Below are 19,967 nucleotides of genomic sequence, written 5' to 3'. Positions count from 1 at the left end.
GGCGTCGTATGAAGGGGTTTCGGCTGTACTGATCTGCCACAAGCAGATATTCTTTCCCTGCCAATGTGAACAAGTCTGTGCTGACGTACTGCCAGGGGTACGTAGGGGTTTCGTGCTGGAGTATTGATTCGGGCGGGATACTGGCTTGGTATTTCTGGCATGTGTGGCACTCTCGGACTATATCTTCTATGTCCTTATTTAACCCTATCCAGTACACCGCTGAACGCGCTCGTAACCTCGTTCTCTCTACTCCTTGGTGTGAAGCATGCAGCTCTTCCAGTATGCCTCTTTGCAACGAGGCTGGGATAATGATTCTCTGGCTCTTGAGTAGAATTCCATCCTGGACCCCAATCTCATCTCTGAAATTCCAGAATGGCAGGAGAATTCCTGGGCAGTCAGCCCGGTTGGAAGGCCAGCCGGTCAATACCATGCTTACAAGTTGCTTTAGGAGTGGATCCTGGGATGTTTCCACTCTTATATCTTCAACTCTCGTCGGCGCAAAGTTGAGGTATGAGATCATGCTATGGACGTTGAGATCGATCCCTTCAATGTGCCCACTGGGTCTGGGTGCTACTCGTGACAAGCAGTCTGCAATTGGAACTGTTTTTCCTGGGGTATATTTTACAGTAAAATCATATCCCTCGACCTTCAATAACATTCTAGCCAGTCTTGGGGGTGCTTGTGCTAGATTTTTCAATGCTATCGACTCCAATGGCTTGTGATCCGTATGAATTGTCGTTTTGTGGCCCCAAACGTAACTGTGAAATTTCTCCAGGCCAAAGACGATAGCCAACATCTCCCTCTCTATGTTTGAGTAGCGTGTTTCTGGTCCGGAAAGTGCTTTGCTCGCGAATGCTACTGGTCTGTCGTTTTGTAGCAGAGCCGCGCCTATACCCATTGAAGACGCATCTACCTGTAGCACTATTGGTTCTTTAGGGTCGAAGTATCGGAGTGTCGTATGATTTCCGATCTCTTTTTTGATTTCTTCGAATGTCGGAGTCGCATAGTGTGGTCTGTGCACTGCTTTATTTAAGTCTCGGGGGTCGAGGCATAGCCTGACCGATCCGTTCCTTTTAGTGGTACAGACGAATGAGTTTACCCAGGGCGTTGGGTCCTTTACAGGGGAAATTATTCCCTGGGCCTCTAAGGAGTCCAACTCCAATTTCAACTTTCCTTTTAGGGATATTGGGACTCGACGTGGTGGGTGGACAACTGGTGGTACTTCGGGGTTTAAATGGATGGTGTGTTCACCTGGCAGACAACCAATGGAGTCGAATACGTCTGGAAATTCCTCAATGATTTTCCTCCTTTCTCCAAGGTTTCCCATCGTACATGGTTCCTGCACGGGGACCGGTTTCATGTCGTGCGGGGGAGTAGGCCGGGATGCTTTGTCCGTCACATGAGTTGTGTCCGTTTTTATAGCCAAGTTAAGGGTGACTAGCCCTAATTCTCTTGATGTTTGGAGTCCTATTAGTATAGGGTCTCTTGATTTCACCACGTGAAAGGTCGCTTTAACGAACTTGTCGCGGGATCTGACCCATAAACGACAGGTCCCTTCTTGGTCTATCGTTGAGCCTCCAAACGCAATTAGCCTTATAGCTGATTTTTCCAGTGGTACTCCTTTCAGTTCCTTGAATACCTGTTTAGGTAACAGGTTGCTCATTGCACCTGTGTCGATTTTCGCGTCAACCTCTATTTGGGCTTTGCTGTTGCCTATCTTCAGTTTTGTGAAAGCTTCTGTGGTCGCTAACGGTAATTCCTTTACTGTGTGAAAGTACAGCTCCTCTGTGGAACTGTCGTCGTTGCTACCCATATGTGCAGCTGCCATGTGGATTTTATTCTTATTATATTTCCTCTGTGGCTGGAATGACTGTCTGCGTGTGTGCCCCTCGTCTCCCATTTTAGAGTGGCAAACTTTAGCAAAGTGTCCCTTTTTATTGCATTTTAGGCAGTATTTGCCTTTAGCTGGGCATTTATATTGATGGTGTTTTGTGCCACAATTACCACATGTGGTAGGTCCACTGGGCTGTCTGGCTCTAACTGCGAGTGTAGAGCTGTCTTCTACTGCTGTTGTACGTAATGCTTCCATTTGTTTACACGTGGCTTCTTCTGTCTCGACGATTCCGAGTGCTTTCTCGATCGTGAGATCGCTTCCTTCTCTTATTAGGGACTTTTGTGCAGACTGTAAATAAATACCGAATATGAATAGGTCCAACACAATGGTCTCTTCCACCGTCCGACCGTATTCACACTGTTTGGCTGTCTGACGCAGCCGACTTAGAAATGCGTGTGCCGATTCATCCACGTTTTGTTTACATTTTAGTAGGTTGTGTCTAGCTACACGAAAGTTCGATCGCGGATTCGCATATTCCTTAAAAAATTGGATATATTTATCCAATGTCCTTTCTTCTCCCTGTCGAAAGGGAAAAGTGTCACTTATTTCCTGGCCCTCGATACCAGACCATATTAGCAAGTAATTTAACTTTGTGTCTGAATCTACGTCTTTCATTGGGCCGTCGAAATATAAATGAACTTGCCTGATAAATCGGTCCATTGATTTGGCCAAATTTGAAGTGTTCCAATCGATTGTTGGAGGTGGTAGTTGCGAATATGTATTCATCGTCGATTGCGAGAAAAATACCGACACCACGTGTGTTTTTGTATTAATTTTTTTTTTTAGATCCTGAAAATGTTCGTTTTTTTTTTTTTTTTTTTTGTTTTTTTTTGGGGTAATATTGTTACTATTCCTTTGATTCTTTAGAGGATCCCACTTCAGACACCATGTCGTGATAATACATACTTTGGAAGCATTGATAAACAGACTCGAAGGTGGTGTAAAATGCGTTCTTTATTGTCTAGTAGTAAACGTTGCACTGAGAAACAATGGCGGACGAGATTCGTACGTCACGGGCCAAGGGGCATAACTCTAGGCGACTAATAGTCTCTTAGCCTATATTATGACACCGACCACTCTAATTTGTGTTTTTCAAGGTAATTAAGGTCGCTGACAACGAATCTGATATTCAAACTTGGGGCAAATTTACCGTTTGCATGGTATTAATCCCTGAACCCATGAACTACTTTCCACCATTTTGCAGCTTACGTTTACGCTACGCGCGAGCGCGCTGTAGCATAAACGACGGCTTTCAACAAACTGCTTTCTCATGAATTAGATGAAAAAGAAATAAAGCAAGAAAAGAAAAGCAAAGTTGTAGGGGTGGGGGTGTAATTTCATTTTTTTTTTTTTTTTTTTCCAGAACATAGAATTTTCTAATTTTCAAAAATAGATTATAACACTTTTTGGGTGGAAAATTTAAAATTAGCTGAAAAAGAAATAAAAAAGAAAAGGAAAGCACTCCAAGTTGGGGAGAGGGGGAGGGGGTAATTTAATTGTTTTTTTTTTCCCCCCTGGAACAGAATTTTCAAATTTTCAAAAAGTAACGCACCGACATTTATCATCAATTAGAACACCATTTAACATTTTTCGAAGATTTTACTGTTTACAGCGGGGATGGGGGGATATAAAAAAAAGAACAAAAAACATAAAAATGTTTGGTGCTTATGTTTTTGTAAACAAACCGCATTTTAAAAACTACGTGAGACAAAAAAAAGGTCCCCCAATTTGTTGTACTTTTCTTTAATTGTAAGTCATTAAAAAATGTCAGTCCGTAATTTTTTGATTGATATACGCCATGTGAGAAGGCAGTTTGCTAGGTGAAGCAAGCCGTCGTTTATGCTACAGCGCACGAGCGTGTAGCGTAAACGGAAGCTGCAAAATGGTGGAAAGTAGTTCGTGGGTTTAGGGGTTAATACCATGCAAACGGTTAATTTGCCCCAAGTTTGACTAAGATTCGTTGTCAGCGACCTCAATAAAATAAAAAACAAATTAGAGTGGTCGGTGTTCTGTTGTAGCGTATCTGGATGTTTACCAATTGGAAAAAGTTGTCACAAAACAAATATATAACAAATAAATGTTATCAAAGGCAAGATAAGTTACTTTTCTAACTAACTGGATATGTTTTTATATATTTAATGTAACATGTTTATTCAGCTCGAAAAACATACAGTGTTTACCGATGTATTCGAAAATTTAAAATGGCAGCCGGCTCTGTCTTTGAGGCGCCGAGGCGGTAAGTTTGGGAAAATGAGTTATAAAAAAAACAGACAAAATACTGTTAGAAACTCTCTCAATATATGTTACCGTGACATAGACTGACATACATTCGGCGGGTTTTTAACAGTATTTTTACTGTTTTTTATTTATAACTCCTTTTCCCAAACTTACCGTCTCCGAGAGAGATTCGGCCGCCATTTTGAATTTTCGAATACATCGGTAAACACTGTATGTTTTTCGAGCTGCATAAACATGTTATATTAAATATAAACACTAAAAACATATCCAGTTAGTTAGAAAAGTAACTTATCTTGCCTTTGATAGCATTTATTTGTTCTATATTTGTTTTTTGACAACTTTTTCGAATCTATGTGTACAGTAAAACAAACCCCAAACCCTTTATTTGTTATATATTTGTTTTTTTGATAACTTTTTCGAATCTATGTGTACAGATATACAAACCCCAAAAAGTGTGCAAAAGAAAGCTCAACTTACACGATCGATGCGTAACATGGAGGGGGTAATCCAGATGAAAGTTCGATGAAATAATAGAATGTAAGTCTTGTTGGACGAGTCGGTACAATACAGTCTTCGAATGAGAATGTTTAATATCCAAGTTTGTGACGGGTAGCATGTATTCCTGGTTTCGTTTTCGACAGATGAGGAATTTCCTTTCTTTTCTTTATTCTGTTCGACCGACGCCTGATTTTGTTTCTCTTTCTCCTTCGCATTTGATTCTGCTAACAGACCTTAACGACAGCCGCTGGTCAACTAACTTTTTCTTGCTGAAACGAAATATGTTTAGGTAAGGGACCCCTTGCAAGAAGCGATGGGTCTTTCGTTTACTCCCATCATAAAACCACTTTACAATGTCCAACCAAGACTGTGCACACTGTGATCTAAAAATAAACTTTATGAAATGATTCTTTCTGGTTGTTCGTTCGGGAGATGGGTGGAGTGAGGGGAGGGGGGGGCTCGCACGCACTGTCATTCTAAAAATGAAAATGATGAAACATTTTCCTATGCTCGTTTGGAGAAGGGCCTATAATGGCTTAAGAGGCTTGCCTTTTTTCTGTAGTTCTTGGCCTTCGGGCCGGGATCAAGCCTGCAGGAGCTCAGTTTCCTTTACAAACCAAGTGAAACAGACGGTCTATCAACTAGACGAGGTTGGGAGGGTCCTACTAACCACATTTTTCCCCCCTCGCCCTCAACACAAATGAATTATCGTATCATCATTGGTATCTTTTTTGTTTTTACACGGAAATAAAAAATGTTTTAAACAATTGGGTGCCAAGTAGGACGTCTCCAAGTACGAAAGGGCGAATGTGGTATTATGGTGAAAGAAGATTCTAGCTAAGAGAAACTTTTGTTTAATTCTAGAGTGACAAGGATGACCAACGACCCCCATCTTCTCCTCCCCCCCTTTTGAGTTGGCCTTGTGCCTAAGTTTTTTGTTCATGTTCTTTTTTTGCCTGAATATAAGATTTAATATCTAAAAGTGTAGTAGTTTGAAACAGAATTTTCGTCGGTCTGTCATACGTTTTAGATAGGATTTCCATGTCCAGATGCACAGATTAAATGGATGCATCTTTGCCCAAGACGCTTAAACATGATATTTTAATTTATACATATTGTGTATGTATTATTATAGAATCAATCCTCTATTGCTTATTATATACTAGCCTGGGTGGCCGGCGTTGCCCGGGTGTTTGTAGGTGTGTGTTGAGCAAAATAAAAGTGGTATTAGGCAGGCAGGCAGGCTCGAACCCGTACCGCCAAGGAGGAAAAGAAAGTGAAAAAATAAAAATGTGACGCATTATCTGTTGCGCCCATCGCCAAACCGGAAGTAACCAAAAGCTTAAATTAAGGCTAGACAATCGAAAAGAGGCAATGACTTTTGAAAATATTGAAAAAAGCGACCCTTTCCTGTAGAAAAGTGTCCAGTTGAGGGTGAAGGAATTAATATGTTTTTTGGCCAATTTTTCAATATTTGTCATCCGAAGGGTCGAGCTTCAAAATGATATCAATCTTGTGAAAATCCATCGCCTCTGTCGAAAGTTTTTGCGAGACATAGAAACATACATACATACATTCATACATTTAAACAGATAGGTGAAATTTATATTATAGATTATAAGGAAGAATTTGCCCAGTGAACTAATTAACAAAAAAATTTAAAAATAATGGTAATTTCATTCATCAAATTCCGTCTGTGTTTGTTTACAATATCATGTCAGCTGATATGTTGGCTTGACGATGAATGCCCTAGAAAACTCACTTCTGATTAATGTTTAGTTTTAAAATATGCAAATGAAGAAATGATTTGTGGTGATTTTAAATTGTACCTCTTTTATTATAAATTGAACTCATCAATAAAAAAAAATTAAAATATAATGGTGAAGTACACTCAGGCTTGAACAAGGGCTCTTCTGATCTGTAGTGTAATGCTCTACCACTGAGCTACATTTCCAGATTATAATAAATCTGTTTGTTTTTTTAAGAAGAAATGATTTGTTGAAATTTTATTATCTCCCTTGGTCGGTGAAATGTAAAATATTCCCCTGTAAAAGTTATTTTCTTTTATTTATGTACTAGCATGGGTGCCCGGCGTTGCCCGGGTATTTGGAAATGTATGTTGAGCAAAAAAAAAAAAGTGGTCAATTTTTTTAACTTTGACCCCTATTATGACCCCTTTAACATTTATTGTTTTGGGCTCAAATCAAGTTATTAAGTTAAATTTATATCCAATGAACCTATATCTAAAATTTCAAGTGTTTAGACCGAAAATTGTCCGAGGAGTTTGGTAGAGTTCTCAAAGGTCAAATCGTTAAACTTTGACCCCTTAATCGACAAATTTCTAGCCGAAAACCAATCACATCGATTTTCCCAAATCTCAGTACCCTGTATATCAAATTTCGAGTCTGTAGACTTAAAATTGACAGAGTTATTGCGTAGGGAAATGTACACACACAGACACACAGATACACATACAGACAGACAGACACTTTCACTTTTATAGATATATAGATAAGAGAGAAAAGCTATTTCTAAGATTGGATTTTTTTCAATTTTCGATACTTATCGAATGAATTTCTGTACAAAAACATATCTAAGAACACTGCCAGACATATAAATTAGCTTTGTGTGAAATTAGCAAAAGATAGGCTCAGCCATTTTGGAAACTGAGGAAGAGACTTTCTCTCACACACACACACAACACATGCACACACACAAAGTGACTTTTATATAAATAGTAGAGATGATAAATTAATATTTTCTTTATAATATAAATCTCACATGTCTGTTTAAATGTATGTATGCATGTTTGTCTGCCTAAAACTTTCGACAGAGGCAACGGATTTTCACGAGATTGGTATCGTTTTCAAGCTCGAACCTTCGGCCGACAAATATCGAAAAATTGGCTAAAAACATTAATTTGTTCACCCTCAACTGGACACTTTTCTTCAGGAAGGAGTTGCTTTTTCGCTGATATTTTTGAAAGTCATCCCTTTTTTCGATTGAACTAGCCTTAAAATAAACCTTTGCTATTTCTAGTTTGGCGATGGACGCAACAGCAAAGACGTTATGATTTTTTTTTTTTTTTCACATTCTTTGTTTCCTTCGCGGTACGGGTTTGAGCCTGCCTGCCTACTACCACTTTTTTTTTTTTTTTTTGCTCATGACACACCTCCAAACACCCGGGCAACGCCGAGCAACCAGGCTAGTCAAATATATAGATTGAATGGCCACGTTTTTTTAAAAAATCTGTTCCTGCATTAAAATCTTTCTAAAAATGAACATTTTTCGTTTCAGGAATTAATGGTTTCTTATATGGGAATTTGCCTGGCTTGAATATGTGCGTTGGTGATCGGATAAGTTGGCACGTAATGGCCGTGGGTAATGAAGTTGATCTTCACACAGTCTTCTTTCATGGGAATACATTCACTGTCCATGAAAATCGTAAGGATTCTTCTGCAATACTCCCAGGAATGTTCAAGACTCTAACTATGATAGCAACAAATCCTGGTAAGAAATTATTTTGTTTATTAGTTCTCTTACATCAAGTAGTAGCTTGTGGAGCGACTTCCATAAAAAAATTAAAAAAATCTTTCAAGGTCTACTAAAATCATGATTGTACTTTTCTTTTTTGACAGATGGCATTCGGCACATAAATGTTTTTTGTACATAAGATATTCCTTGACATTTCTAATTTTTTGAGATGAGGATTCGTTATTTGTATCATTATTCATTGGACTAGTGTTCTTATCTTTAGTGTGAGTTTCGGTCGATATAACCTCCGACCTTCTTCAGGTGTATCTTGTCAAACTCTGGAATGTTTCTGTTGAACTTGGGGATTTGGACGGAATTTCGAGCGGAACCCTTTATTTACTTCACGGGAGTAGCATGCTCTTGTTCTGTCAGCCATGACTGGATAGAGGTCAGTAATTCGCAAATGTATTTCTCCACAAGGACCTGTGGTGCAGGGGTTAGAGTAAATTGTAAAAATTATATTCTCCTGAAGGTTGAAAGTTCAATCCTCAGTGAGGGAGGGGGCCGAAAAATACATTTGTGTATGAGTGTGATTTTCACAACGTTTTGGTCGATGTAACCTCTGACCTTCTTCAGGTGTACCTTGTTAAACCTAGAAATGTTTCTGTTGAACTTGTGACCTTGTACAGAATTCCGAATTAAACCCTTTATTTACCTCACGGAGGTAGCATGCTCATATTCTGTCATCCATGACTGGAGATATGTCCTAAGTAATTTGCAATTGTATTTTTTTTTTTTTACAATACAATTGCAAATTACTTAGGACCTCTACCTAGTCATGGCTGATGGAATGAGAGCATGCTACGTCCGTGAGGTAAATAAATGTTTCTGTTTGAAATTCCATCCAAATTCCCAAGATCGACAGAAACATTCTTAAATTCGATAAGATACACCTGAAGAAGGTCAGGTTACGTCGACCGAAAAGTTGTGAAAATGACTCTCAAGATGAGAACAGTAGTCCGAAGAATCCAAATAATATGAATAAGATATTCCTGTTTCACCATTATTACAATATTTAAAAATAAAAACAGTTTTATTTACAAACATATCCACTTGTCTTTTAGGTACTTGGGCATTGGTATGTCGAACAAACGATCATTTTAATGCAGGGACAAAGGCCTTGTATCACGTCAACAAATGTGGCCAGAACACTGCTGAAGAACGAATGCCTGGAAAGAAGAGGACTTACTTCATTGCATCTAAGGAAATTGAATGGGAATATGCCAAGGAACATAAAGATTGGGTGAAGGGTGGATCCCTGGATGATCCCGAAAGGTAAGCAGTGGTGGAATCTGTAGCATTGAAGTACAACCCTTTCCCACCCAAATGTCCTTCATAACTCATTCACCTCTGACTGTGCTCCACCCATCAAGTATTGAATAACTTTCCCTAGCTATTATTCTTAGTGGAAAACCTGGGAAGAAGTGAAGCTGTTGTATTATATTAGTACTTCCGGGAATTGCAAAGTGACCGAGGCAATTATTATTGCTTTCGAAATGTAAATATTTTGGGATACGAAATATGCAGAGAAAATATTCAAATAGCAAAGAGGAATTTGGAAAGATAAAACTACTATGTTTTGAGTCATAATGGAATTTGATATCAAGCAAGATAAATGGTTCTGGGGTAGTTAACACGCCTATGTTCATGATAGTATGGAGCCGTCTGGCACTATGTAAACCAGATATTTCTGCCACTGAGCAAAGAGTACACATGTAGTTTAACTGCTTGTAGTGAACACCAGGAGTTTTTCACCTTAATATTCTGACCCTTAAACAGGACCACAACAATAAACAACTTTGGAATTTTAGAACAATACAATGACAAAGATGGCTGATTAATTCTTTGTGCTATGTTGCAGATAATGACATAGAAAAGAAGTGTTTGATTTATGCAGACCTAGAGTTAGTCAGAGGGGAAACAAGTGAGAGTTGGAGTTAACAGTCACGGAATTGGACAGTTTCTGGAATGGCCAGAGAAGCTATCATGTGCAAGAAAAGAGAAATATAGACTATAATAAGCATGCAAACCCAGAAAGGAGATCCAGATGGAATAAATGGTTCATATATATAAAAAAACTATGAATCAGATATTGGTGTTTTCTTTTGCAGCATTTACATAACCAAAAAGGGAGAACAAGGTATGTGTCCATTTTACTGGTGTCCCAACAATGTTATTTATCCATACAAGAACTGTCCATGTATGTTATTGTCCACGTGTTGATTGACTATTATTTACGTGCTAACACTGCACACAAACACGCACACATAAACGCATCACACATATACATCAAAAGACACATTTATATACACAATTACATATAGAACATTGTTATATACACATGGTCATGTTTGTTATATGTGTGTGCCTATATATATATATATATATATATATATATATATATATATATATATATATATATATATATATATATATATTCTTTATGGCATAATTATGTTGACATATGTTGCATTTCATTTTACTTTGATTTTTTTTTGTTGCACTTCATTTTATTTTGATTTTTTTTTGTTCCATTTCATTTTATTTTGATTTTTTTTTGCTACATTTCATTTTATTTTGATTTTTTTTGTTGCACTTCATTTTATTTTGATTTTTTTTTGTTCCATTTCATTTTATTTTGATTTTTTTTTGCTACATTTCATTTTATTTTGATTTTTTTTGTTGCACTTCATTTTATTTTGATTTTTTTTTTGTTCCATTTCAGTGATGGAAATGCATTTGTGAAATCATCTGATACTTTGATCGGAAGCAAATACAAAAAAGCTGTTTACCGTGCATTTACAGACGACACGTTTATGACCCCTCTTCCTCACCCTGAATACCTTGGAATTCTTGGACCGATTATAAGAGCCAACGTCGGGGATATAATCCAGGTGTTTTTTTTTAACAATGCCTCTTTCCCATTTTCAATTCAACCTCACGGCGTCCTCTACAACAAAATTAACGAGGGTTTTTTGTATAAAGACTCTGTAGATGCGGCTGTCAAGAAAGGAAGCAAGGTTTTACCATTTCAGAATTTTACTTACATCTGGACAGTTCCAGATTCAGCCGGTCCAGGACCAAAAGATCCAGATTGCATTAACTATGCTTATTATTCTGCAGTGAATCCGGTTAAGGATGCTAACAGCGGTTTGGTTGGTCCGTTGGTGATCTGCAAGCGGAATACTCCGATGAAACGCAAATTTAAGGAATTTCCTTTGCTATTTACTATCTTTGATGAGAATGACAGCAACTATTTGGATGAAAATATTGCGACTTATTGCACACGACCAGGTGAAGTGGACAAGGAGAATGAAGAATTCATCGAAAATAACAAAAACCACGGTAAGTTTAAATTTTTGTTTGAAATTTTTGGATACTCCTTTCTTTGATTGTCTTAGTGTAAAGTTGTTTTATATAATATACAGCATAAGTTAAGCAACATTGGGCCTGGTCTGTACAAGATGAGTGACCATTTTGGAATACAAGGCACTGTATATAGGAGGCACTTGACACTTCCATACAAGAACTACAAACACTTAAGGTCGTTATTTACCCTGATGGAGATATACAGGCGACTGGGGACCGTCTGTTAATTTAATGTTCCCTTGACACTTCCTCCTTTGGAGGAAGCCATTTTAACCCACCTAGAGTAAATGCTGTACAAGAACAAAAACAACAAACTCGGTTTAGATTCTCAAATTGTTGCATTCTTCTTTGTTAGCTAGAACCTCTGATATGTCCCATGAAAGAGATATATTCATTTGAAGTAGCTGAGTGGTTTTGGATACAGTAATGTGAGGCTTGCAACATACCTTTTGATGTTTCCCCCAAGTGGTTCTATCAGTCGGTATTTATAACTTAACCAGTCAATCATATTCTTGTAAGAAAGAAGAAGCCGGATGTACTCAATGATTGAGAACTCATATGGTGCAGGTGTGGATGGGTCTGATCTATTTTGTTTTGCCGGTAGAGTGTAATAAAATTCTTGGGATTGTTTTTTTTTATGGGGAAAGGAAGGAGCTCTAAATAGAGGATTGACAGCTTTTAGCTAAAATTAGAGATAGATTTGAGACCCATTATTTAGTTTTAAAAGTTATTTCGAGTCCAAAAATCTGTCGCAAACACAGCTTCGGGTTGTTTTGGGGTCATGAGGTTAGGTCAAGGGAGGTTTTTGTTTTGTTGGAATGTGATTTGGTGAGTTTCACATTCAGTGTGTGATATCTGAAAGGAAGGGAAACAGTTTGTTCTGGGGTAGTGACGAAAGCAGGCAGTTGTTTTGTGGGCTGGTGAAACGGAAGAGTTGTTCTTGGAAGCAGGGAATGTACATGGCGGTTGAAATGTAGCAAGAATTTAAGACACCCATCACCTCTTATCTTAAAAATGAGAAACTAGCGAGAATTGATCATGAGTCTTTGACGTATTGAATGTTGAAATAAGCTCACTTTATCCAAAGAAAACACAAGAGATTCGCATCCATTTATTACTGTATTATGAAAGACGTTTGTTTACAGAGGGCAAAAAATCAGTGGTACAAACAAAAGCAACTTAAGGACACATAATGAACTGTGACGAAAATAATGCAAAATGTGACTTACACAAGCGACAGCGCCTCTGCCTATCCTGTCGGGTGACGGAATCAAGAAAGGAAAGAGAAAAGAAAAACTTTCGTCTAAAGACAGTTTATTAATGGGCATTAATTTTCATATGAGGACAATGACTGCCGTGAAAAAAAAATGAAAGGGAAAGCACAAGGCAGTTTTTCTTTGAGCCGCTGAGAGAGAGAGAGAGAGAGAGAGAGAGAGAGCGAGAACGGTTGGTGAAGATAACAGTTGAAGTGAAGGTGGGAGTTGGCAAGGAGTTTGGACAATTCTCTATCTATATAAGAGCCAAAAGACTTGTTCTGCCTTGATAGGGTTCAAAATAGACTTCGTAGCCTGGTGGGAAATGTCCTTTTCTCTTCGCTGCAACCTCTATCTCACAGAAGAGATGTTGCGAGTTTGTCTCTGCTTTATCGTTATTTTCATGGAAAGTGTTTGACTGAGCTTCAATCTATGGTCCCTCCTCACCAAACTTTCACAAGAAACACTCGTCTACCTGAAAACACTATCAATAATTCCCCCCACTCTTTATCTGTGCCTAAACCTAAACATAGATTCCATGATCAAAGTTTCTTTCTTAGAACTGCACGCCTGTGGAATTGTCTTCCGTTTTCCTGCTTTCCAGCTGTCTATAATATGGTTGTGTTCAAGTCCAACGTGAACAAGTTTCTGATGAGCCGTTCCACTTAAGTTAACAAATTTACTGAACTTCCATTACTATCGATTACTATATTGTCCTTTTGACTACTCTACACTCTTTAACCTTTATCCTTGAGTGGCCTCTCGGCCTTGATAAGTGGTGACGCTTATGTAAAAAATTTTTAAAAAAACCTTAGTTTTATTTACGGGCACATTTTGATACAAGTGTGTAACATTATAAGATAAGAGTGACAATAGCAACATTCAGTTCACATACTGTAGAACCCCTTTTTTTACATAGAAATCATTAACAGAAGTGTTTTACAAGTATTTTAATGAAATGTGCTCTGATGAACTCGTTACATTTGTGCCTCCTCGACGTACATATCTCTGACAAACCTGCTTAGCAACAAAATCACACCCCTTCATTGTTAAGGTCCCTAGATGCCAGAAAGCTTTCTACTCTAATAGTTTGTTCCCTCAAAAAACTAGACTTTGGAATTCCATTTCTGCTACCTGCTTCCTTGACTGTACTGATATGCAAAATTTTGAATGTAATGTAAACTAACATCTTGCTAATCTTTCCTAGGCATGGTCCTAAATAATAGCCTTTTACGTCCAAGTGGTGATATGCCTTGTTAGGGATGAATGTGAGTATATAAAAAAATTATTGAAGTCTAAACTGCTTCAAATAAAATCACAATTAATCAAATATAGCCTTAAGAGGAAACTCTGATTGACTATGGTAGTTTATAGGATGGGCTATGGAGACTTAACAATCCCATCATCATCATCATCATCATCATCATCATTATATCGTCAGTTTTACATGCTGGCGAGTCACACGACTTTTACAAATTGACTTTAAAGTACTTGTAGAACAGGCAGAGGAATGCTACATTTCGTCGATGGGACAGAGGGTGAAGCTTAGATGACAGTTCAGGACCTATCAGGACCTTTACTTTCGGCAGCACTTAAAAAAAGTCTCTCTCTGCCACATGTTCATTTTACCTGGCTGGTGTTTCCCCTTCCTTCGAGCCTAACCCTAACCCTAACCTGTTTCTCCTTCGTTCGAGCACATGCCAGTCACAGCCGGCCCATTCTCGTCTTTGATCTTACACGTCCATTTTCTTTGACGTCAGCTTTATTTCTGCCCCAAACAAATGGTGCATTTTTCTCTCTTTTTTTTCTTTGTCTTCTCGCGCACACTTCCTAATTTGCATATGTGGTTCTTTGACTGCTGCTGCTGCTAATTTCTTCGGAAGTAAGCCATCCTTCGCTGCTGCTGATATTTTACAAATGTAACTTAACAATCAAATGTAATTTAATAATCAAATATAACTTAATAATCAAATGTAATTTAACAATCAAATGTAATTTATCTGTACAATGTAATTTAATAATCAAATTTAACTTAATAATCAAATTTAACTTAATAATCAAATGTAATTTAATAATCAAATATAATTTAATAATCAAATATAATTTAACTGTATAATGTAATTTAACAATCAAATGTAATTTAACAATCAAATGTAATTTAACTGTATAATGTAATTAAACAATCAAATGTTATTTATTTGTATAATGTAATTTAACAATCAAATGTAATTTAACAGTATAATGTAATTTAACAATCAAATGTTATTTATCTGTATAATATAATTTAACAATCAAAATTTAACTGTATAATGTAATTTAACAATCAAATGTAATTTAATAATCAAATGTAATTTAACAATCAAATGTAATTTAACAATCAAATGTTTATCTGTATAATATAATTTAACAATCAAAATTTAACTGTATAATGTAATTTAACAATCAAATGTAATTTAACAATCAAATGTAATTTAACAATCAAATGTAATTTAACAATAAATATAATTTAACAATCAAATGTAATTTAACAATCAAATGTAAGTTAACAATAAATGTAAGTTAACAACAAATGTAATTTAACAATCAAATGTAATTTAACAATCAAATGTAATTTAACAATCAAAATTTAACTGTATAATGTAATTTAACAATCAAATGTAATTTAACAATCAAATGTAATTTAAGAACAAATGTAATTTAACAATCAAATATAATTTAACAACAAATATAATTTAACAATCAAATGTAATTCAACTGTATAATAATCAAATGGTAAACAATTTTACTAAAAATTCCATCTTTTTCTTTTTTTATTTCCGTCAGGCATCAACGGTCTTTTGTACGGAAACCTCAAAAGTCTGATTATGATTCAAGATGAAACCATTTACTGGTATCTCATGGGTCTCGGCAACGAGGTGGACATCCACACCGTTCACTTTCATGGCAATACCTTCCTTCATTACACAGATTTTCAAAATCGAAAGGATACTATCGATCTTTGGCCTGGTGTCTACAGTACCGTCGTCATGGTGGCACATAATCCTGGAAGATGGCTTGTGCACTGCCATGTTGATGACCATCTCATTGGGGGCATGGTGACCGTCTATGTCGTCTTACCGAAAAGGACGCGACCAATGAAATAACTCATCGTTCCAAAAATATTTTGCTTTTATTTGAACATTTGCAAAACTGAAGAATGTTGTATAATTTTTATTAAGCAAGAAGATGTACCTGGCGTTGCCCGGTCGGCAAAATATGTTATACTTTTATTAATGCAGAATTCTTATTTACTATAAACAGAAATACTGTAGGTATTAGACATGTTAAATTCTTTTAAAAAATGAAGTAACAAAAAATGGAAAGAAAATGAGACATGTACATGCGAGTTTTATGTATTTTTTTTTAAACAGTTCACTTCTTGTAAGTAATTAAAAAAAAAAAAACTCCAGCTGAGATCGAAACCAAAACCTCAAGACAGTGAGTCAAGTAAGGCCAGATAGACACAATCTTTACAAAGTGTTTTTAAACCTTCTTATACTTTACATAAGGAAGCTATTATGTTTCACGATTGCGCATGCACAATTGTGAAACAGTTAACAGATAAAAAACCGGTCACCCCCCCGTACCCATTTTACAGTTTTGACCCCTTAGCAGCCCTTTTTCTCCAGATGTAAACAGATTAAAAAGTTTTACACATGTCTGAATACTCCATATGCTAAATTTCAAGTCTGTAGATCAAAAATTCATTGAGTATATAGGTTAAGAAGTGTCCTCTTTCACACACATACACACATTCTCATTTTTACAGATATAGAGATGATTAAAATTATTTTTTCTTAAGGGGAAGGTAGTTTGCTTGAAACATTGCTGGTAAACAAATATTTAAGTGAATAAGAAGGCTGTTAGCAATGTAGAAAACTCTGGTTTTGCAGTGATGTGACATATGAAATCTTATATATCTAGTTATTTGAAATAAATATAAATCTTTGTATATCTATTTATTTTTCAAAATCATTCACATATATAAATCAGAAAATATGGACTTATTGTTTAATATATAATATGTTGAGATTGTGTGCACACATATGCAGGACAGTCTGAAGCGAAAAAGCACTGAGTGATGAGGTGAAGCGGTTAAGTAATAGACTTCACAGCTGTCGGGGTTGAAACACCTGCTAAAGGACCGGTCAATATACAGGGTGGCGCACTTAAAAATAGCCCAGAAAATGTAGTAGAGAGAAGGAACATTCTTTTATTGTTTAAATTACTTATAGTATTGTTTAAATTAGTGTTATAAAAGATGCTGGAAGTGCTCCCCGTTGACATCTATGCATTTCTGGGCATGTTTAACAACGTTTGCAGATACAGCTTGTATATCTTCTCTAGTGATTCTCCTGATAGCATTGGTAATGTTCTCCTTTAGTTGTTCTAGATTGTGAGGATTATTTGCATAAATAAAGTCCACCAAAGATGAAAATTTACAATTATGACAAGTCCAAAAAACGTGGTGGCCATAACCTTTGCTTATTGTTCTCTCTTCCGTAAATATGTCATAAACTTGTGTCGGTAATCTGTGAAACGTGTGGCATGTAACGCCATCTCATTGGAAAAAGAATTGCATTTTGTCTTGTGGTGTCAGTTGGTCAATAAGAGAAAGATTAGAGGGATCGGGATAATTTTAAGTGGGCCACCCTATATTATAGCATATCATGATGATATAACCATAGGATCACTCTCGGCCGTCTTGAATAACATTTACGTTTCATATAAATGTTCATTTAAAATATATTTATCATGGTTAACGTCGCCCCAGCGGTTTGTTCTTTGCTAATGGAGTTAGAAGTGGCTTCGTGGCCGGGTTCGAATCTCCCGACCAGCGGTAATCGTGACACCCTTCACTGATGATTCCCGAAAGGATGAAACACTAGTGTCTGTAGGAATTAAAAATAATGATAATATTAAATATATATATATATATATGCACATATCCACCTCGTCTCTCTCTCTCTTTATATATATATATATATATATATATATATATAACCTACGCATGACTTTATTTGTGTAATCCATTATATATATATATATATATATATATATATATATATATATATATATATATATATATATATATATTCTTTCTTTGAACATTGTAAAGTTGGGTATGGGGCAGCCAAACCAGCTGCCAACATTGCTCTGCTTTTTATCGAAACCAACCGAGAGCTCTTTTTAAGTATCCTCGTTGTTCCCCTAAGTGCAGTTGTTTGTGAGACGTGTGGCATGTAGTGCCATCTTGCTGGAGAAAGAATTGTATTTTTTCTTGTGGTGTCAGTTGGTCGATAAAAGAACGATTAGAGAGATCAAGCTACTTTTAAGTGTGCCACATGATATTATTTGGATCAATCGGACTACTATTCTAATTTTTAGTTGTATTCACACTGCGTTTTGACTGATGCAACCTTTGTCTTTATTCAGATGTATCGTGTTGAACTTGGTAATCCTCTGTCGCAGTCAGAAATCTGCATGGACCTGTAACGTAACGGATAAAGTACTAAGAAAAGTTTGAAGGTCGAAAGTTCAATCCTCAATGCTGGTAATACTATGAAAACAATTGCGAATTACTTAACACTATTCCTGAGTAGTTGCTGACGTAACGAGAGCCTTCTATATCCGTGGAATAAATAAAGTGTTTCATACTAAATTCCGTTTATATTACCGAGTTCGACAAGAAGAAGGCCGAAGTTTACATAGATTGAAACGTTGTCAAAAAAGACTCAAAGTAAGAATTATCTAAATACTAAAAATAAGTCTAATGATACTTCTACATTAACTTTAAAAACAAAAAAGAATTGCATTTTGGCTTGTGGTGTCAGTTGGTTAAGAGAACGATTAGAGAATCGGGCTACTTTTAAGTGAGCCACCCTGTATAAGCAGGCGAAGCAGAAGAGTCAGTCAAAAAACAACAGCAGCCATGAGTTGTTGCTGAAGCCATCACCTCCTACTCCCCCCTCCATCTACCGCTTGAAGTGTGCACATGAAGCAAGAAATAAAATAATAATTTTATATTTTTCTAACAAATGAATTTGTGTTGCGAGTTTATTTTGCTTGGCTGACGAGAAACTACTATTGTTCAACATGGTTCCATCATATCGAGATGGTATTGTATATACTTGTGTATAAGTCAAATTTCAGAGAGACGATTTTAAGGTTATTTTGGGGGGTTCGACTTATACACAGGTAATGTTTTTGGAAATGTTAAAGAGCAACTTGGCGCTGGATCATAACATCATAGAAAATGCCATTTTGTTTGTGCACTCGGTATATACCGGTAATCCTAATAATTAATTACACTCCTTCCGAATCCCACTGCAGTGTGTTTGCCAGCATGTAAGCAGATGCTCGGTTTTTCAGTGGGAGGCTTAATAATAATTGGAATAGCTCTCACAATGTTCAGTCTCTAGACATGGCTATAGGCCTAAGTTTGAAATGATGTATTCGATGATGATATGATAGTATTTTTAGCAGGTTAGGAAATGTAGTGTTTACGATATGTTGTTTTCTCCTAAGTTTAACGAGCTTTAACAATTTAATGACTATTTAATGAAACCATTTAATGGCACTTAACGCATGTGTTCACATTATTACAGTATATTACGGGCCCGTGCAATGTATGCATTTATGTTATTATGGTACGTTACATAAATTATGTTTAAAAACAGTAACTGCGCCTGGAATCGACAGCATATCATTGATCAGAATGTCTGATTTGCAACATTTGTGCTCGTTGAATGTAAGTGTGCAGTGGGTTGGTTCTTTATATGAAATTAAATGCATGTATTATCGAGCACGGATGCTGGAAACAATTTATAATATGCCTTACAAAAAAGCACCAAAAAGGAACTTATCTGTGCAAGAAAGAGCCATAAAACGGGCCATTTAATTTGTCTAGAATCTACAGTCGCCACACACAGGTAATACCTAAAATAGCACAATTTTGGGTCTTAAAAAGCATATCGACTTATACACAAGATCGACTTATACACAAATATATACGGTAAATGTCTTTGATATTTAAAAAAAAAACAAAAAAACTCTCTTTCAAAAAGAAAACAAACCAAAATAATACTATAAAAAAGGAAAATGCCATAAAAAAAAAGAACCGGAAGTTTAATGAAGTAAGC

General features: G+C 36.4%; 1 protein-coding gene across 2 annotated transcripts in view; it reads left to right on the top strand.

The window, feature by feature from the left end:
- LOC145283840 (hephaestin-like protein) overlaps positions 1-16,828 on the top strand; it is an 84,596-nt gene extending 67,768 nt beyond the window's left edge. The window contains exons 10-14 of one of the 2 annotated variants that reach the window (XM_080132949.1): positions 7,928-8,140; positions 9,229-9,439; positions 10,890-11,509; positions 13,994-14,054; positions 15,610-15,749. In XM_080132949.1, the coding sequence (XP_079989075.1) occupies positions 7,928-8,140; positions 9,229-9,439; positions 10,890-11,509; positions 13,994-14,046 (1,097 nt within the window). In that variant the 3' untranslated portion in view covers positions 14,047-14,054; positions 15,610-15,749. Of the gene's footprint in view, positions 1-7,927; positions 8,141-9,228; positions 9,440-10,889; positions 11,510-13,993; positions 14,055-15,609 lie in introns of both variants that reach the window. The other variant, XM_080132948.1, reaches the window with a different exon arrangement.
- The last annotated feature ends 3,139 nt before the right edge of the window (positions 16,829-19,967 follow it).

The sequence above is a fragment of the Euprymna scolopes genome, chromosome 8 (assembly GCF_053919585.1).
Source record: "Euprymna scolopes isolate OS-2025 chromosome 8, ASM5391958v1, whole genome shotgun sequence".
NCBI classification, from domain to species: Eukaryota; Metazoa; Mollusca; class Cephalopoda; order Sepiida; family Sepiolidae; genus Euprymna; species Euprymna scolopes.
The sequence above is the reverse complement of the archived record's forward strand: the minus strand, read 5'-3'. Positions and strand labels throughout refer to the sequence as shown.